General features: G+C 49.7%; 2 protein-coding genes and 1 pseudogene across 3 annotated transcripts in view; 1 reads left to right on the top strand and 2 right to left on the bottom strand.

The window, feature by feature from the left end:
• Positions 1–3: 3 nt before the first annotated feature.
• On the bottom strand, positions 4–4,166 carry CDK5R1 (cyclin dependent kinase 5 regulatory subunit 1). 2 transcript variants are annotated; one of them, NM_001257715.1, is given in 2 exon segments: positions 4–3,784; positions 4,089–4,166. In NM_001257715.1, a coding segment is annotated over 1 exon segment (924 nt). In that variant the 5' UTR covers positions 3,640–3,784; positions 4,089–4,166; the 3' UTR covers positions 4–2,715.
• Positions 4,167–10,230: 6,064 nt separating this feature from the next.
• The window catches only part of PSMD11 (proteasome 26S subunit, non-ATPase 11), a 37,271-nt gene continuing 26,895 nt past the window's right edge, over positions 10,231–20,606 (bottom strand). Inside the window, exons 7-14 of the mRNA XM_015119044.3 lie at positions 17,928–18,072; positions 17,054–17,114; positions 14,301–14,363; positions 11,894–12,019; positions 11,370–11,405; positions 11,059–11,110; positions 10,624–10,766; positions 10,231–10,502 (exon numbers count right to left, since the gene is read on the bottom strand). Of these exons, the coding sequence (XP_014974530.1) occupies positions 10,624–10,766; positions 11,059–11,110; positions 11,370–11,405; positions 11,894–12,019; positions 14,301–14,363; positions 17,054–17,114; positions 17,928–18,072 (626 nt within the window). The 3' untranslated portion in view covers positions 10,231–10,502. The remainder of the gene's footprint in view (positions 10,503–10,623; positions 10,767–11,058; positions 11,111–11,369; positions 11,406–11,893; positions 12,020–14,300; positions 14,364–17,053; positions 17,115–17,927; positions 18,073–20,606) is intronic.
• LOC714217 (cytosolic iron-sulfur assembly component 2A pseudogene) lies at positions 18,491–19,149 on the top strand (annotated as a pseudogene).

Raw genomic sequence — 20,606 nt, 5'->3', positions numbered from 1 at the left:
GTAATGGATGGTCAGTGCATTTTATTGAATCAGCACAGTACAAAAATAAATAAAAATAAGGGAAGGGGAATTAAATTAGAGCCAAACTGAGCTTCATGACTTTGTCAGATTATAAACCACACATACAAACACACTACACATACATACAAAATGAGACAAATATAAATTAATATTAACAATACCCACAGTTTGGTCAAAGAATAGCTACAGAAGAAATTGCACTAAAAAACCAACATACATCACACGTGTGTAATTAGCAGTTTCAAATATACAGCTATGAATAATTCCAAGTGAAAAAAAAATGGCACATTTTCTTTTCATTGCAAGTTTAACTGTTGGAACAAAACTAAGTTCTAATAACTGCATGGAAAGAATATATCAACCCTCCAGGTTTACAAGAAAAAGAGAAAAACCAAATCCTGAACTATTATTCCTGTGGCTTGTTCTGTGCATGGGTGTAATTTTCACAGCCATCTGTTCTAAGATTATTTTTCTTAAGACACAAAATGCTCCTGGTTTGCATGCACAATATCACTGTAAAAGCAACAATTAAAGAATAAAGGTTTTTTTGTAGGTTTTTTTTTATTGTTGTTCTAAAAGTAGTCTTCATAGCAGCATGGCAAATGGGTTCTTTGCTTGCACACTCAAGTATATCAGTTGTTCCTTTACACAATACTGATGACCAGTGCGAGGGAAGAGAGGGAACACGACAGGCTTCACACTGAGGGAACTATAGAGTTCTTCCCTTAGTCCCCACCACTTCCAAAATGTCCACCTCTTCCAAAGAATAAAAAAATAAATACGGAGAAAGAGAAGGAAACAGACACGCAACTGGAATCCTGTGGATGCAATGTAACCGCACAACTCCAGGTCAGGTTCCACCAGCTGAAGGTGATAACACACATGCGCCCTCCTCCTGAGACTTGGCACTGACCCTCCCTCTTCCATGCCACCAGGGGCATCCCACCTCTGGTCGCACGCGGCAGCAGGATCTGAAGACAGGCTGTGTGGAAACCCAGCAGAGAGGAGGTGCTGTGTGAAGTCTGTGCCAGCAGCCGCAGGCTCCTTCCAATGCTGCACCGATTATCCGACAGTCCTAGGAACGGCTCCGCTGGGCCTCAGGTGCAGCCAGGCAGCTGCTCTCCGGCAGGGCAGGCTCTCTTCCCCACCTCTGGGAATGCCTCCGGCCACCAGGTTCTGCTTCAGGACTCTTAACACTGGGACTTCAATTTCACAGCTTTCTTTTTGTGTAAATTTCAGTAGTGCTTGTGCTGAAATTGGTAACCACCTTGAACCTAATCCTATGTAAAGTGACCCTCTGCCTCCCCACCCCAGGTCCCCATTCCAGCACTCCCGGGGGGACTGGGCCTGGAAGACAGAATCCTCTGTAGCGTCTTCACATTGGTCTTTGTTCTCCACAGCAGAGTGACGGGCCATGGAGGAAGGCTTGCTCCCTCTCCCAAGTCCCAAGCCACCAATACGGGAGAATGAGAAAGAAAATCAATAAAGTACACATTTGTGTTTTTACAGCCAGTAGGGGAAGGTGGAAACCAAAACCAGCAGCGGCAAATGATCAGTTGTAGAAATCAGCAGGCTTCCAGAGCAATCAGGAGTCTCACTCCCGTCTTGTAATTGTCTCCAAGATCCAGCTGTCTCACTGGTCCCTGTAGGGCAAGTCTTCCTCTTTAGAAGAAACTCAACTGTTTGGAAACAGCTTTAAATTAACAGGGGTGGGGGTGGGGCCACCACATCGCCTTCCCCCCAGCTCTGCAGGACAAATGTCATGTGCACCAGCAAGAGGCCTTAGCCCTTAGGTGGGCACCGGCTTGGTCTCAAGGTATGGCATCCCTCACCTTGCCCAGAAGGCAGGCGTTGCTAATGGGCACCTGCAGCTGTCCTGGCATTTGCCACAGGGCGACTGCACTGCATTATTCAAAAGAAAAATTCACCCAGGAAAGTCGTCTCCAGCTTCACCCCACCTCTTTAGCTGGGACCCAAAATGAGAAAAAGTAACGAGTCAAAGCAGCTCATCGGCCAATACCAGCAATGCGGCTGTGAGCAGCAGACAAGGGGGCAACGGGCGAGTTCCATTTCTCCACTAAAGGAAAGCCCTTCTCCCTAAAAAAGAAAACAGCAAATCAGGGCGGTGTGTGGTCAAACGACCAGACACAGTCTTTCCACTAGACCTGCTCAGCTTCGCCTCGCCTAGATTGAAGATGTCCCAGCGCAGCGGGGATCCTGCCTCATGACCCCACTGGCAGCTCAGTTAGGGTGGATGGCTCCAGGAGCCTCTGGGAGAGCGAGTAACTCCACACAGGAGCCAGAAAAGGGCCTCCAACCAGAAACCCCAATTCCTCCCTGGGTCAGGCAGCCAGAGTCCCCTCTCTAGCGCCATACAGGGTGCAGCCGGCAGCCTCGCCTACCCTGGACCCAGCAAGGGCACAGGCGGCAGGGGCAGGTCAGTTCTTTGAGTTCCCCAAAGTGGGAGGTCAGTGGCCTGGGTGGCTCCGAATACATCTTCTGGGTTTTGCGCAAGGCTCGTGAGTTCAAAAGTGCCCAGAGTTCTTGGCAGGGCTGAAAAAACCCCAGGGAGAGACTGTGGGAAAGGTGAGGCCCTTGGTGGCTTTGCTAGACACATACTGTACACAAAACTGATTTAATAATAAATTTTTAAAAATGCATTGAATCCTTGAGCCATGGCGCAGGCTACAGTGCTCACCGATCCAGGCCTAGGAGGAGCCGTTTCTTGTCCTCCTGGCTGCTCTCGTTCTTCAGGTCGGAGAAGACCTGTGTGAAGTAGTGTGGGTCGGCATTTATCTGCAGCATCTTTGAGCTCATGAGGTTGATGACAGAGAGGCAACGGTCCCAAAAGGCCTCCTTGCAGCTCTCCACCAGGAAGGGCTTGAGCGGGTAGGAGATCTCGTTGCCCATGTAGGAGTAGGAGAGGTACAGGCACGTCAGCAGGACGGCCTGGAGCTCGTGATCCGAGCCCACCTCGGAGGAGATAACATCCCTGCAGAGCATGTAGAGGAAGACCACGTTGGCCGGCGTGATGAAGCCCTGGTCCTGCCAGCCCTGCAGAAGCAGCGAGCGGTCCACGCTGCGCAGCCAGAGCACGGGGTCCGTGGGGGACAGGTGCTTCAGGCGGTAGCACCGGCGGCAGAGAAACTCACCCAGGCAGCGCAGCAGCTCGCTGGTGGACGCCTGGACGATGACCCGTTTGGGCGTCCCTGCGGAGGTGACGGCAGGGTGAGGGGCTTTCTTGACCGAGGAGGAGCCCCCGGTCTGGGAGCCCGAGAGCTGGCTGGCCGGGGGTGCGGGCGGCTGGGCCGGTGGGGGCTGGGCGAATGTGGACAGGTTGGCGCACGACAGCGACTTCTTCAGGTTCTCATTGTTGAGGTGCGTGATGTTGTTCTGGTAGCTGCTGTTGGGCTGCACCTTCTTGGAGTTCTTCTTCTTGGCCGACACGGCCACGATTCTCTTCCAAGGCAGCACGGAGATGATGGAGTGGCGCTTCAGGTTCTTGTCCTTGGCGTTCTTGCTGTTCTGTACGGCCGTATAGTGGCCCACGGTGGCCGCGCCATCCTCAAACAGCGTGGCCTTCCGGTAGCTGGGGGACAGGGACAGCACCGTGCCCATGGTGCCGCTGCGCGCCGGGCGGGGGCTCGCGCCCCTGCGCGCCCAGCCTGCCGGCCGGAGGGATAAAACCACTCACGGAGCCTGCGGTGGCCCCGGGGAGGAGGCGGGGGCGCTCCCGGGAAGCGTGCTGCCCCCTTGGATCTGCCTGGAAAACAAGATGGTTCTTAGCGCCAAGCTGGGCTCCGCGCCGCGCCCCTCCGCCCCGCGCCTCCGCGGACCCCGCGGCCCCAGTCCCGGGCCCTACCCGCGGCCCCGCGCCCCCGCGCCGCAGCCTCGCCGCCTCCACTGCAGCACCCCCGCCCGCCGCCGCCGCTGCGGTCCCCAAGCGCAGCTGGGAGGGGCCCGGGCGCCGACGGAGGCGGACGAAGACCCCCGCCTGGACACCCCGCACGGGCGCGACCCGGGCCCGGCTCCTCTGGGCCAAGGACGGCCGCCCAGCGCAGGCTTACCCGGCAGGCGGCAGCTCCTGCGCTCCGCGCCCTCCGCAATGCGCGCCGCGGCTCTGCCGCCGCGGTCCCGGCGCTCGGGAGCGCTCGGCGGGGATCGGCTGTGCCCGCGCTCGGCGGCGGCGACGGCGGCGGCGGCGGCGGCTGCGGCTCGGCAGCTTCTGTCCAAGGTTCTGCAGGCGCCGCGGCCCCGCCCCCCGGCTCGGCCGCCCGCACCTTCGCCGCCGCCGCTGCCGCCGCCGCCGCGCTCCCGCTCCCGCTCCCGGCGCGCGCCTCAGCGCCCTCCCTCGCGGGGCGCGCGCGCAGTCCACGCGCCGGCCTGGTCTCGCCGGGGAGTTGCGGCCGTTGATGTCCTCAGCTCGAGCCGCGCACGGTGCAGGTAGGACGCGGCGACGAGCGGGAGGCACCTCTACGCACCGGGCCCCATCTAGGAGCCGGACTCGGCGGCGGCGGCGGGACACGCGGCGCCGGCCCGCCCCGCCCCTCGGGACCGCCCCTCCCGCACAGCTCGCCGCCGGCTCCGCGCCGCCGCCCAACAGCAGCCCGGCCGCCTGAGAGTCCCGGGCGCCCGCGCAGCCCAACTCTGCTGACGCTCGGCGGGCGCCGAGCAGGGCGGGGCTGAGGGCCGACCCCGCCCGCGCCCCGCCCAGACACGTGCTGTCTTTGTTCCCGCCGCGGCGCCCGCAGCTGCCGGCCGCGGGGGCGCTCTCGGCCGAGTCCTGCCCTGGCAGCGCGCGGCCCGCCCTCTCGGAGGCTGCCGCCCGGGCCCTGGTGAGGAGCCCTCCGCCGAGGCCAGGGCCGGTAGCTCCCTCCTTCCACCTGACATCCCCGTCCCTGTGGAAAGCAGCCAGGGAGCGCGGGAAAGAAGGCCCTGGGCGGGGAGAGGCGAAGCCTTTACTGAGACCTCCCAAGTGCCAGGCGCACCTCGAGTGGACAGTCCCATCGTTTCTGGCCACCCTTCTGGGGCCTCCGTTCCCTCATCCCGGGGTAGATGCCCGTGGCCCGAGTGGGCCTCAGAAATCCAAGCCAGAGAAGCGTGGCCCGTAGCAGTTCCGGGCCACCAAGAGCCAAGCCTGAGCCCGTCACAAATATGACCTCGAAGTTCCCACTCGCCCTCTTTGTTGTATTAAAGCTGAAGCAACTGCCCCTCTGGCCAGCTTTCTGACCCTCTTAAACGTTTTCAGTTCTAAGTATGTATAATTTAAGAACTTGATGCTAGCGAAATTGAGTAAAATTCTGGTTCTCAAAGAGCTGTTCCTGTCGGATGTGAATCCAGATCCTTCACAAAGGCCGTTGTTCATTTACTATTTTACCTTGTTTCTGGAGATTGAGTCAAAACTGACCACAAACCTGGGAAACAGGAGACTTAAGCCCTGTCTTAATCCAGATCATCTCTGGACCTAGAGATGATGTAGTGGCACTCCAGAGGAGAGGATGACACCCAATTACCTGACCACTCTGGCCCACTAGGCTTTCACCCTGCACCAGCCCTGTCAACTGCCCTAGGGGGAACAGAATGGGAATCTGACATCATTCAAAATGCTGCAATCACGGCAGAAAGTGCTGGATTTTGTTTATGTGCCACTCAGAAATTTCTGTCAATGGGAATTCCAGGCTTTAGGAACCTTAGGGGGCAGGCATACAGTGGAAAGTCCATTGCTCTGTACCCAGAGGACAACTTTGTCCACAGCCCTTCAGAACATCCACAGCAGCTGTTAGGGGAACTCAGAAGAGGAAGGCAGGCTCCCAGCTCAGTGTGCCCCTCCCTGTGAATGTTCCTTGGTGTACAAGCCTACCTGCTCTTCACATGGAGCTGTCCTCAACCCTCCTGCATCTAACAGTAAGAAGCCAGAAGAGGCCGGACATGGTGGCTCATGCCTGTAATTCCCAGCACTTTGGGAGGCTGAGGCGGGCGGATCACCTGAGGTCAAGAGTTCAAGACCAGCCTGGCCAACATGGTGAAACCCCATCTGTACTAAAAATACAAAAAAAAATTAGCCGGGCGTGGTGACGCATGCCGGTAATCCCAGCTACTCAGGAGGCTGAGGCAGGAGAATCGCTTGAACCTGGGAGACGGAGGTTGCAGTGAGCCAAGATCGCACCATTGCACTCCAGCCTGGGAAACAAGAGCAAATCTCAAAAAAAAAAAAAAAAAAAAAAGGAGCCAGAAGAAACAATCTCCTTTGAGACCCTGACCAAGTGTCCCTCTTCCTTCTCAAAGGAAAGCCGAACCCCAGCCTCTTTTCCTCAGCCCCTACTTGGAGCCTCTAGCTTCTGAGTTGGCTCTGTGCCCCCCTTCAGATTCTAGTGTTGAGCCAAGGTTAAATGTTTTCCACTTCCCAAAACATGTCCAAATTTTGAAGCCTATAATCCACCCCGGCGGGGCGTGGTGCCACACCGTGTCCAGCAGTTTCGGAGGCCAAGGCAGGTGGATCACCTGAGGTCAGGAGTTTGAGACCAGCCTGGCCAACATGGTGAACAACCCGTCTCTACTAAAAAAAAAAATTAGCTGGCCGTGGTGGCAGGCACCTGTAGTCCCAGCTACTCAGGAGGCTAAGGCAGGAGAATCGCTTGAACCTGGGAGGCAGTGGTTGCAGTGAGCCGGTATCACACCACTACCTTCCAGCCTGGGTGACAGAGTGAGACTTCAGCTAAAAAAAAGAAAAATCCACCCCCTAGAAAAACCTGGGCCTACTCTGTTGTTACCTTTAACTCTCAATCTCAATGCTAGCTATTCCAATTAATTCACAGGGAAGCGGACCAAGCTCACCCCACTACCCTGCTTCCCACACCAGAGCGGCACGCCTCTGCATGGCCCTTTTCAAGCCAGGCCGCACCCTGTGTCCTCTCACCTTTGTCCAGCCAGCCTTTCCCTAGCACCTTCAAAAAGAGCTCTCGGCAGAACACCAGCCTCCTCACACTTGTCCAAGCAAAGTCACAGTTGCAGCACAGCAGGAATGGAATGGCACTGACAGCCCACTTACTGCTGCGACTGAGGGAAGGGGTCTCCAGGAGCTCCTACCTACCCAGGCCATGCCTGTTATGCTCGTTTTCAGACACCACACAGCTCCTCTTTTCACTCAACCCACCACCACCTCCCCACCCCCAATTCCTATCACTGCTCCAACTGGAAGCAAGGAAGAAAGGGCAGTCAACTGCCAGAAACGGCAGAATCAAGGACCCAGAAGGCAAACCCAGTTGAATGAGGCAGGGCTGTTTTCTTCCTAGCTGCCTTCATCATAGAACTGCAGGGAAGATTTCCAAATCCCACCCCCATCAATCAGCCTACTTAGCCTATAGCCTATCTCTAGCTGCCTGAAGGGCCAGCCTGCTTGTTAGCTTCCCTGCTGGGCTGGGCTGCCCATGCACTGCTGGAGAGTCCACTTTTCCTGCATGCCCCACTTCCCATAGCATCCTGAGGAAGGGAGGCCAAGGCAGGGGCCAGCTACAGCTTCCAGGAAGGGTTCCAAATAGAGCAGGCCTGAGCCCTTACTCCTGAGGAAGTCAGCTTTGTTCTTTCAGGGATCACAGAGCAGCATCTAGTGGCCCTTCTGGGCAGCACAGATTACATAACTAGCACACAGCAGGGGACCAGAGCCTCTGCTCCCAACTCCAGTAGAGCCTTATTAACACACAAAGTCCTGGCACCATGAAAGCTGGAGCCTAGAAGGGAGGTGAGGGAACCGGGCCCAGGCCAACCCACCAGCCAGCTGACCTTCCCAGCTGTGCCTGGACTCAGGTCATGAGAGGCCTGGGAGAGGAGGCAGTGGCACAACTGCTGGTCCTGGAGGTCTAGAGCTGCGCTGTCCAAGAAAAGAATAATGTGAGCCACAGATAGAAGCCACATAGGTAACTTTATATTTTCTAGCAGCCACATTACACAAGTAAAAGGGAAACAGGTGAATTTTAATAATATATTTTATTTAACCCAATACCCAAAATATTTCAACACATATATAAAAAAGTTATTGACATATTTTACACTCCTTATCATACTAAGCCTTTGAAGTCTGGTTTGTGTTTACACTTGCAGTGTATCACAGCTCGAACCAGCCACATTGCAAGGGCCTCACAGCTGCACGTGGCTAGCGGCTACATATTGGACAGCACGGGTCTAGAGGGCATCATCTGACCAAGACCCGCAAAGGGAACCAAGAAAAGGGCTGCCGCCTGAGCTCCTCAGGACTGCCCTAAGTTTGAGAAACCGTCTCCCCTCTCCTCCAAAACTAGATCTCTTTGGAGTACTTTTTAAAGTCCTTTATAGAAGCAAAACTCTTTCTGCAAGTGAAATACAGAGATGATACTAAAACTGACAATGGCTGAACTGCTCAGACTCAAGAGGATTTAGCAGGTTCCCCCGGTGGTCCCAGAGCCCCCCCAGGGTGTGAGGCAATATGAAAATCGCTGCCTTTGAAGATTCCAAAAGGAAACGAAACCACAACTGAATGTCAGGACTCTCCAGACACCTGCACGTCTATGACTTATTAAGCTTCACATCACAATCACCTGCCAAGGAAGCAGCATCCTCACTGAGTAGAAGAGGAAGCAGGCTCAGAGGATCTACCGCCCAAACCTACACGTGCTCACTGGAAAAAGACACCTGAATTCATTTCCAACTTCAGAACTCACACACCAACTTTCTTGCCCCCAAAGCCCTTCAAATTTGGACCCCAAATTTAGCTTAAGGACTCCCATTACACAAATGAGATAACAGCTTTGGCCAGATGAGAGCTAGACTAGTGTGGGGCTACACAGAGCTGTCTGGGCTTGCTTGGAAGCCCTCCAGCACTCAAGAAAAGACACCTTTTGAAAAAAATTATTTTTATTGGAACTCATCTGAACATCAGATATACCTGGTGTTGGTTAGCAAGAACCGTTTGTACATTTGATACGGATGGTGCCAAAACCAAAACAATGACTGGACATGATGGGGAGAAATGTTGAGAACAAAAACCTGATTTTGGAGAGGAAAATAAAAGCCAGTCAGATTCAGTGAGGATGCAAAGCCTGGTACAACAAAATCCTTTTACAAAATATAAATGTATTATGAAAACCCGGAAGGATAATCCAAGGAAGGTAAAGAAGAGAAAAGGCCAGCAGGAAGAAGGCAGGAAGGAGAGGAAAAGAAAAAGACAAAGAAGAGATGAGAGAAGAAAATACAGTTCAGCACAACAAAGGTGCAGAAGCTCACCTACCCAAATGGCATTAAAGCCTCGCTGTGTAATCGTGTCAGAAAACAAAGCATGCTGACACACAGTGCTCTACTTCCCATCCACTCAAGTTCTAAGAGGTAAATTAAGAAGCTCCCTGGGAAGGGGACATGAGGTTGCTCAAAAATCCAACAAAGAAAATTTAAAAAAAGAGAGAGAAAAAAAAACACACCCCACAGTGTCATTCCGATGTTCATTGTTTAAAAAAAGGAATAAATCCATCTGAAAGCAGGAGAGGAGGAATGGGAGAGGGAGAGAAGCTCATGGATTTCAAAGACAGCCTGGCTCCCCTGGAGGGAAGAGGAGGAAGGCAGAGAGACATGGCGGTCTTCTGGTTGAGAGGTAAAGAGAAGGGAGAGAGAGGAAAGAAGAGAGGAGAGGAACGCAGAGGAGAGGAGAAGAGGGGCAATTAAAACACTGACAACTAATCTAGTTTACTGTGTTAAAAAAAAAAAAAAAAGCCACATGCACAGCAGGCCCCTTGGGGGCTAAGGGCCCACACTGCTCCCCGTGTGGCCATGGTAGACACTAGCTCCTGGCCTCATCCCCATTCCTTCACAGGTCAGAGCGGAGCTGTGCAGGCGCTGCTGCTGTTGTTGCTGCAGTGGTGGTGGTGGTGGTGGCGGCGGCGGCAGGACCTTCGGCTACTCTGCTGGAGCCAATGTGGGGAGAGAAGGGCGGACAGGCCGTATGGCAGGGGAAAGAACACCAAAATGCCTCATTTCAAATAAAAAAGAAAACAGCAGTCTATACACAGTTGTTTGTTTTGGTTCAGTACAAACAGAATAAAAAGTCGTTGCTTTTGATGGTCAGCAAACACCCAATTCTGAGGAGGAGGAGAGGTGACGCCCAGCAGGTGGATTAGGACCCCCAGTGGTTGGCGGGGTGCCTGGCTTTGCGGCCCTCTCCCAGGAGGCAGAGAGGACAGCTTTAGGTAGTGTAAGCCTTTTTCCTTTTATTTAGAATAATCTTTTTTTTTTCTTTTTCTTTTTTTTTTAAGCAATTTCCCCACTCCCAAGTTGGGCCAGTAAAGATTACATGAAAACTGGCACACCTATTGGCTGGAATACAGATGCACCAAATGAAGATTTAAAAACTTTCCGAGCGAAAAGTAGAACAAAAAGAAAAAAGAATCTCCTAGCATTTTCCCCCAAGGTTTCACTCTCCCGCCACACACACTCTCCAAAGGACCGCTACAGATCCAACTCTGCAAGAGAAGACAGAGCAGTGTCAATCAGGAAGCCATGAGGACACCAGGAGGAGGTTTTCAGTCTCGACACGCAGAAGACAGAGCTGCCCAGCCCTGGGGTCCTGAAGCCAGCACTCACCTATGTCAGTTTCTTGGCTTTGTTGTAGAGGGAATCCACTACTTTACTCATGTTCTGAATTGTTTCCAGAGCAGCTTCATAAGTTTTATCTACTGGGGGTTCATCGAAAATAATCAGGACACCCTCCCCCTGGTCCAAAATCCCTGCAAGAAACACAAGGGCAACCCAGGTAAAAAGTGACATTAGACACAAAGCATTTGTGAAGCAGCCCACTCCCTAGTTGACTCACTGTCTCCAGAAAAGAAGGGAAATAGAATTCATCTCCCTATTCCATGTACACATGCTTATTACACATTCTCACCACAGGGGAAGAGGGGCCAGGACCCCAGAGTGAACCATCAGGGGAAACAAATAGAACATCTTCTTTGAAAATAAACTTCTTCAACCATCTCATCACCACCACCAAGCCCCCTTGCCTGTGTGACTGCTACTCACCATGAAATTTCTTGTCAAGAATCATCTGTGATAATTTCCTTTCCACATCGGCCTAAAATCAAAGCACATGATTAAAGGGACCCATATCCACTAGTCAGAGATCACCCTGACACAAAAGCTTTGTTGGAGGGGTCTTACACCAAATGGACTGAAAACAAAATAGCAACAATGCAACTCCTACTCTAGCCCACACTGCCCACTCCCCACTGAGAAGCTGAGGAGCTTTCCAATGAGGCCAATCAGGTGCATGTGCCATCCCTCCTCACCACCCGTTCCCATTCCTCCCTGCAGATGGCCTTAAGACTCCTTACCTTGGAGAGTTTGATGAGACTAGATATGTGTTCAATCTAAAAGGAAAGGCAGAGAGACACCAACACTGAAAGTTTTACTTTTGCCTCCAATAAGAGAAGGGAGGGAACAGGGGGAACTGCTGTATTTCTCAAAATTCTAATGTATGTCTCTATACAAGACAAGACCCTCCTTGGCCGTGCTTAAATCTCTTGTGTTCTTCCCATCTGCCCGCCCTTCATTGCTACACACAATAAACAGACTCTTGTCCCACACACCCAATACAGAAAACAGGTACAACACATGCAGTGACTCAAAGCGAGGAGGAAACTGCTCGGAACACATGCAGGGGCAACCCACATGCCTCTACCCACGGCATCTCCTCCTCGATTTTTGTTCATTTTATCAACAGAGGCCCAAGCTCTTGGTGGCCTCTTGCCCACCAGGCACACCCCTACAAGTGAGTTCCCATTCTGGACAGGTGTGGAAGGGATGTGGCTACAGTGAGAATGCCCGGCCAGAAATGGAGTCCCCAGAGGGTTCTCACCTGTACTCTGGAAAAAGGCTCAATGACTCGGATCAGATTCTGCTCCAGTAAGTTATCATACAACTTGGCCAAGTGTGTGCTGATGATTGGGTCATCCCGGAGCTCTGCCCGGTAATCTGTCAGAGCCTGCCAAAAGAACCAGTCGCAGAGATTGGCACAGAATCACTTGAAAGTCATGCTACTCCTGCTTCCTAGGTAGTTTGCTGGCCCTTATAAAACTACATGGTTGAATGAAGTTAGGGGAGATTTGGGCAGATGCATGATACAAAGCAGAAAAGGAATGTCAAGAACTAAAAGGGAAGTTTGGCTTGGTGGCATATGCACCTGAAGTCGCAGTTACTCAGGAGACTGATGTGGGAGGACTGCTGAAGCCCAAGAGTTCAAGTCCAGCCTGGGCAACACAGAGAGCCTCCATCTCTTAAAAATAAATTTTTTTTTTTTTTTTTGAGACGGAGTCTCGCTCTGTCACCCAGGCTGGAGTGCAGTGGCCGGATCTCAGCTCACTGCAAGCTCCGCCTCCCGGGTTCCCGCCATTCTCCTGCCTCAGCCTCCCGAGTAGCTGGGACTACAGGCGCCCGCCACCTCGCCCGGCTAGCTTTTTGTATTTTTTTAGTAGAGACGGTGTTTCACCGTGTTAGCCAGGATGGTCTCGATCTCCTGACCTCGTGATCCGCCCGTCTTGGCCTCCCAAAGTGCTGGGATTACAGGCTTGAGCCACCGCGCCCAGCCAAAAATAAATTTTTAAAACTGCTATTCTGGCCAGGCACGGTGGCTCACGCCTGTAATCCCAGCACTTTGGGAGGCCGAGGCGTGTGGATCACAAGGTCAGGAGATCGAGACCATCCTGGCTAACACGGTGAAACCCTATCTCTACTAAATATACAAAAAATTAGCCGGGTGTGGTGGCAGGCACCTGTATTCCCAGCTACTCAGGAGGCTGAGGCAGGAGAATGGCGTGAACCCGGGAGGTGGAGCTTGCAGTGAGCCAAGATGGCGCCACTGCACTCCAGCCTGGGCGACAGAGCAAGACTCCGTCTCAAAAAAAAGACCAAAAAAAATGCTATTTTATGATAGTCTTTAAGAGAAAAAAAATTATAAAATAGAACAAAAAAGGTGGAATCACCCTAGGGACCATCTTTCTGTCTGCAGGCTTCAGGTCAACAGCTCAATCCATGGAAGCCCCAAGAGCAACTCGGCTCGTGAACCAAATTAGCTACACCAGCATTTCTCAGCATGTATTCTAAAGAATAAATAGGGTCTCCATGGGGGGGAAAAAAGAATATTGAGGTTAAAGAATAGGAAATGCTGAATTCCACAACTAGCTCTTGGGAGTTTTATGAGGGCCATCAGCATAATATGGCTCTGCAATTATTAAGCAAAATCAGGTGTTTTAATTATTATTGGCCCTAGTATTTTGTTTAGCCCTAGTATTTCCCAAATATCTAATCACAGAATCCTTCTTCCAAGGAACTATTTGGAATAAAAATGTCCCATCAAACATCCCAGACATTGGGATAAAATGATCTGGACCGTGTATTTGTGTGATTTACTGACCATCAATAATGGTCTCAACATCCCAGCCTCATGTCAGCTGTGCTACAAGATGTTAAGGGAAGCAGGCAAATCATGCCAAGTAAGAGGCAACGGGAATTGGCAAGAGCCCTCCAGGAAGATGGTGAATCTTAGGGACAGTCAAAGCCACATGGTCTAGTCTCCATCCACACTAAGTTTTTCTTTCTGGATCTAGGTTTTGTTTTTATTAAGCTGGTCATTATACTCAGACTAAGAGGAGAAAAGTTCAGAAAAGAATATACAATTCTTACCCTAATGCCCAGACAGGCTTTTTTCCCTTTTCAAAACTCCCAAACAATGAGCAAAAGGCACCGGAGTTAAAGAAAGCCTGGAACATCATCCTGAGAATGTTTCTTTGGGTCCAAGTACGCACATCAAGACTTCCCTTCTATCCACAGAGGAGAAGCAGTCCTGGCATTTCCGGAACTGAAGGAATGCCTACAACTGTGTCATGTGGAACAAGCACCAGGCCTAGAGTCAAACTCTGACACTATGCTGTGTGACTTTGAGTGTCCTCCTGAATCCCAGTTCCCTTAACCATAAAACACAGATAATAGATAGGTGTGTTGTGAAAAATCAAAGTGAAGAAAGGACAGAACTTTTGAAATAGAAAGTTATTATGTATAAATAATATATATTTTATATCAACTCAGTAAGTTTCACTGTACGAAAGTGCTTAACTATTTCCTGGTTTTAACACTGTCCTAGGTGAAGGATACATGGAATCATCTGCAACTTCTTGTGAAACTATAATTGTTTTTAAAAGTGTGTTTTGAAGTACTTAAACGTCCCTCTCTTCCACCCACATTCCATACCAACCCAATGTCATGCTCACCTTTTCAAAATCTGCCAGTGATCTGTTCTTGCTAGCCTGAGCCACGCATTTTAATGCTTCTGTCTGAGAATAAAGAGACAAATCATGAAAGTGATCTATTCTGCACACTAACATTTACCCAAGTCTCATAAGCAGTATGCTGTGTCCACACAACTTCTGCTCTAAGGAAGAACCCGCCCCACCATCATTCTTCTTCAGATGCCTGGAAAGAAGAGCTCCAAGTACTAAATACCACTATATGCCAACCTGTTTCCCTTTGAAACCTGAAATGACTTAAGAATACTAGGAAACAGAAATTTTCCAAACAGACCGACCCTAATACAGCATTCTCTAGAGATGACAAGCTAAAAGGAAAAATGACAAGAGAACAGTGATTTCCTCCCCCTTCCTCCAAGGCTTGTTATTGCTACATCCACCCAAACTCCTTCCTGCCCTTAAACCCTATTATATCTGTGCTTTATCAAGATTCATTCTGCTACATTTGAAACAAGGCACTGAACAAGGTCTACCTCATTAAGGCTGAGGCATCAAGGCTGGGCACGGTGGCTCACGCCTGTAATCCCACCAGTTTGGGAGGCCGAGGTGGGTGGATCACTTGAGGTCAGAAGTTCGAGACCAGCCTGGCCAACGTGGTGAAACCCCCCTCTCTACTTAGCCGGGCGTAGTCGTGGGCGCCTGTAATCCCAACTACTTGGGAGGCTGAGGCAGGAGAATTGCTAGAACCCAGGAGGCAGAGGTTGCAGTAAGCCAAGATCACGCCACTGCACTGCAGCTGGGTGACAGAACAAGAATCCGTCTTAAAAAAAAAAGGTTGCGGCATCAAAGTTGAGGCATTAACATATTACACCAAATGTTAAGACCCCACAGAGTGATGAAGGTATAATCAATAGTTGAGAACAACTTCTAACCTCGTTAAAAAAGGCACTTGACCAAGCTATCAAGTCTCCCCTCAGCAAAAAATCTACAACACTCATCTTTCTGGGAGATCAGCCTATCTTCTGCTTAAAAGCTAACATCAAGATGCAAGAGACTAAGAGAAGCTGCTCTTTTATCAGCCTACATACTTAAATAAGAACAGTGTGTCTTACACAGTAGACTAAATGGTACAAGGCTAATCATTAGTGTGTTTGTCTCCAGCATTTGTCCTATAGACAGAAAAAAGTATCAAAATGAGAAAAGCCTGGAACTTAGAGCCAATGACCCTAGTTCAAAGTCTAGCTCCACCACTGATGAGCTACCTGACCATGTCCTGAACACCTGATGTCCCTGAGCCTGTCTCCTCAACTCTAGTTATAGTGAGAGTCGTGCATCTTTCTTCTTCTTATTTTTTTAAGACAGAGTCACCCAGGTTAGAGTACAGTGGTGCTATTTTGGCTCACTGCAACCTCCACCTCCCAGTTTGAAGTGATTCTCCTGCCTCAGCCTCCCGAGTAGCTGGGATTACAGTCGCCCACTACCATGCCCGGCTAATTTTTTATTTTTAGTAGAGACAGGTTTTTACCATGTTGGCCAGGCTGGTCTTGAAATTCTGACCTCAGATGATCCTCCTGCTTCTGCCTCCCAAAGGGCTGGGATTACAGGCATGAGCCACCACATCCAGCCCCTAATTGGCTTTTTATCAGCAAAAGTTTCAGGTCAGCTCCTGGTTTTGACCTCAAGAGTACTGGTTATTACTATATTGTAAGATGCATGGCTGGATGCAGTGGCTCACGCCTACAATCCCAGCACTTTTGGAGGTTGAGGTGGGCGGATCACTTGAGGTCAAGAGTTTGGGACAGGCTGACCAAGATGGCAAAACTCCATCTCTACTACAAAAAGTTAGCTGGGCATAGTGGCAGATGCCTGTAATCCCAGCTACTCGGGAGGCTGAGGCAGGAGAATCACTTCAAACTGGGAGGAGGAGGTTGCAGTGAGCTGAGATACGCCACTGCACTCCAGCCTGGATGAAAGAATGAGACTCCAACTCAAAAAAAAAAAAAAGCCAATTAGGGCCACTTGTAGAGAGGGAAGAAACCATCTATGTGGCCACTCCTCCAGAGACATAGTGAGATTATACAGACAGCCAATCAGTCTGTGTTTAGAGACAACTGCAGTTGAAATCCAGAAAGATTACTTTTACTTTACTAGTGATAATCAAGCAAAATACAAAGAGGAGACAGTCTAGACATCATCTTTGCATAGGTCCTAACTGTCTGCTCTCAGAAGTCACACTCATACCTACTTGGGCATTAACGTAACACAAAAAAGGGGCCTCTTTTTACACCACACCCAAAATTCAAAGCATGAGTAGAAAGGGACTGATCTGAGAAGCACAAAAGTAAATCTCAAAACGTAGTTTCTGCACCAAGCAATCAGACCTCTCTAAAGCACATATGCACCAGATGTTACCAGGCTCCTGACATGGAGAATCTAAGATTTCATACTCTGCGTATGTTAAATTACAAGTCAGACTCATGGTAGATAAATCTTCTGGTCAAAGCCAAATGCAAACTAAGTCAATGCAAACGCTACAGTTCAGTTCCCTAAGTCCCTCAAACCACCTGATGTCCATAAGAGCTCCAAACGCAGACTTTCCAGGCCAAGAATTCAACAGTCTAGGAAACACACTGAATGGGCTTAAGGGAAAGAAGTGAGTGGGGGAGAAGGAAGAGAGTAGTATGAAGACCTGAAGAGCACTGGTCTCATCAAACGTCGTGACTCTGAAAACATGCTGGCCTCAGAGTGAGCAGAACTGCAGTCAAGGGAGTCCCTACCTGCCTCCCTGCATACCGAAGTGCAAGCTTCCCGCTCACCAAAGCCTGGACATCTTCTGGGCTAGAAAAAAAGACATACTTGGTCAATTGCTACAGATGTTATGCTTCTAAAGGTAGGTTTGGGCAAATTTCTTTTTAACAGAATTCCACTGAAGACTCTGCCCGCACAGATCATCAGCCCAACCCCTAAACCCATATGCCCATCACATTGCAAAAGCTAGGTTTTCTCCACTCTGGGCCACAGTTCAGCCTGAAGAGTAGAAAAACTCCAATATTAGAAAGCTGAACTGAACCTACCAAAAGCAGTAGACCCAACAAGCAGAACTGTAAGTTTAAGTCAAATCCCAGTGTAACAGGTTTTATTAAAACATAGCCCTTATGTAATCCAAAGATCCAAAGAGAGTTCTTAGTCAATACTTCATTTATTCCCAAAAGAATTGAATAATTCTGTAGACTTCTTTGTAAGTAGGTCTGTCATACTTTTGTTGTTCACTTTTTCAAACTTCTCCTTAACCCTTCCTTCCTCATTCTGGGTGGCTCAGTTGGCTGGTACTGGCTGATCTGTAAGCTATTTCCTGACCCTCTGTCCTGTGCTCTGCACCTATGAGGACAGAGTATTTAAAGGATGAGGAGAATTCTCCAAGAGGAGCTGGGAAGGGGATTTCTAAAATGTCTCCCTGATTCTGAAAGACTAGCAAGCCAAAGTTTTCTGGACCACCTTTGATCCTCCTGCTCTACCTCAGCCAGTCCTAGAGGCTGCAGCTACTGCTGTTTCTGTAACTGGCCAAACTCCCTGCTCAGGCCATCTCTGCCATGGCAAACAGACTTGCTGAAGGATCTGAGTTCTTGTAGTCCAGAGTTAAGGTGCACCTACGTGTTGAGCATGATTTTGCACAGCAACATGTACTTCAGAGATGTGATGGCCTTGGGGCTGTCGATGGAGTCATAACCCTCAAATGCCTCATAGAAGTATGAGTACGCAGTTTTCCAGTCCTTCTCTTCTGCTGCATGGATAATACCTGGGCATTGAAAAGAAAGGAATAAGAACATATAAAATAATAGAGCCATAAAAGATCACAGCTAGGAGGCACTTAGAAATCTACCTAACCGGGCACGGTGGCTCACACCTGAAATCCCACACTTTGGGAGGCTGAGACAGGAGAATCACGTGAGCCCAGGAGTTCGAGACGAGCCTGAGTAACACAGTAAGACCCCATCTCTTAAAAAAAAAAAAAAAAAAAAGGCCAGGCATAGTTTCAGCTCACGCCTATAATCCCAGCACTTTGGGAGGCTGAGATGGGCAGATCACCTGAGGTCAGGAGTTCAAGACCAGACTGACCAATGTGGAGAAATCCCATCTCTACTAAAAATACAAAACAGAAGACCAGGAAGCTGATCAATCCTGAGGCTGCTGAGAGACAGTGGCGCGAGTGGGACAGTCGCCAGGGATGGCTGAGCGTGAGGATGCAGCCGGTGTCCGGGCTGCTCTCCTGGACGCTGAGCAGAGTCCTGTGGCTCTTGGGCCTCTCTGAGCCGGGAGCTGCCCGGCAGCTATGGATCATGGAAGAGAAAGTGCTAGAGGTTTATGATCTGATTAGAACTATCCGGGACCCAGAAAAGCCCAATACTTTAGAAGAACTGGAAGTGGTCTCAGAAAGTTGTGTGGAAGTTCAGGAGATAAATGAAGAATATCTGGTTATTATCAGGTTCACGCCAACAGTACCTCATTGCTCTTTGGCGACTCTTATTGGGCTGTGCTTAAGAGTAAAACTTCAGCGATGTTTACTTATTTAAACATAAGTTGGAAATCTACATTTCTGAAGGAACCCACTCAACAGAAGAAGACATCAATAAGCAGATAAATGACAAACAGCGAGTGGCAGCGGCAATGGAAAACCCCAACTTACAGGAAATTGTGGAACAGTGTGTCCTTGAACCTGACTGATAGCTGTTTTAAGAGCCAATGGCCTGTAATTGTTTGATATATTTGTTTAAACTCTTTGTATAATGTCAAAGACTCATGTTTAATACATAGGTGATTTGTACCTCAGAGCATTTTTTTAAAAGATTCTTTCCAAGCGAGATTTAATTATAAGGCAGTACCTAATTTGTTCAATGTATAACATTCTCAGGATTTGTAACACTTAAATGATCAGACAGAATAATATTTTCTAGTTATGTGTAAGATGAGTTGCTATTTTTCTGATGCTCATTCTGATACAACTAATTTTCGTGTCAAGTATCTACTGTGCCCAAATGTACTCAATTCAAATCATTACTCTGTAAAATAAATAAGCAGATGATTCTTGTAATGAAAAAAAAAAAATACAAAACAAATTAGCCGGGTGTGGTAGCGCGTGCCTATAATCCCAGCTACTTGGGAGGCTGAGGAAGGAGAATCACTTGAACCCAGGAGGCAGAGGCTGTGGTGAGCCGAGATTGCGCCACTGCACTCCAGCCTGGGCAGCAAGAGTGAAATTCCGTCTCAAAAAAAAAAAAAAGCCAGGTGCGGGAGTTCACTCCTGTAATCTCAGCACTTTTGAGGGGCTAAGACAGGAGGATAGCTTGAGCCCAGGAGTTTGAGCCTAAGTAACAGAGTTAGACCTTGTCTTTTTTTTTTTTTTTTTTTTTGCACAGAGTCTCGCTCTGTCACTGAGGCTGGAGTGCAGTCGCGCAACCTCGGCTCACTGTAACCTCCGCCTCCTGGGTTCAAGCAATTCTCCTGCCTCAGTCTCCCAAGTAGCTGGGATTATAGGCACCTGCCACCACACCCAGCTAATTTTTTGTATTTTTAGTAGAGACAGGTTTCACCATATGTTTGCCAGGCTAGTCTTGAGCTCCTGACCTCAAGTGATCTACCCGCCTTGGCCTCCCAAAGTGCTGGGATTACAGGTGTAAGCCACCACACTCAGCAGACCTTGTCTCTTTTAAAAAAAAAAAAAAAAAAAAAGGCCACGCGTGGTGGCTCATGCCTGTAATCCCAGCACTTTGGGAGGCAGAAGCAGGAGGATCATCTGAGGTCAGGATTTCGAGACCAGCCTGGACAACATGGTAAAAACCTGTCTCTACTAAAAATACACCACCAGCCAGGCATGGTGGTGGGTGCCTATAATCCCACCTACTCGGGAGGCTGAGGCAGGAAGATCTCTTGAACCCAGGAAGCAGAGGCTGCAGTGAGCAGAGATCATGCCATAGCACTCCAACCTGGGCGACAGAGTAAGACTCTGTCTTTAAAAAAAAAAAAAAAAAACCGGCCAGGCACAGTGGCTCACATCTGTAATCCCTCACGTCTATAATCCCAGCACTTTGGGAGGCCAAGGCAGCCAGATCACTTGAGGGTCAGGAGTTCAAGATCAGCTTAGTCAACAAGGCAAAACCCCATCTCTACTAAAAATACAAAAATTAGCCAGGCTTCGTGGTGCACGCCTGTAATCCCAGCTACTCAGGTGGCTGAGGCAGGAGAATCACTTGAATTCGGGAGGTGGAAGTTGCAGTGAGCCGAGATCATGTCACTGCACTCCAGCCTAGGCAACAAAGCCAGACACCGTCTCAA

This window comes from Macaca mulatta, chromosome 16 (genome assembly GCF_049350105.2).
Source record: "Macaca mulatta isolate MMU2019108-1 chromosome 16, T2T-MMU8v2.0, whole genome shotgun sequence".
Classification (NCBI taxonomy): Eukaryota; Metazoa; Chordata; class Mammalia; order Primates; family Cercopithecidae; genus Macaca; species Macaca mulatta.
This window is presented reverse-complemented; position numbering and strand designations above follow the sequence as displayed.

What these genes read in the sequence shown, in the direction of transcription:
- CDK5R1 (XM_077969373.1), bottom strand. Translation starts at nt 3,639, where the DNA reads ATGGGCACGGTGCTGTCCCTGTCCCCCAGCTACCGGAAGGCCACGCTG.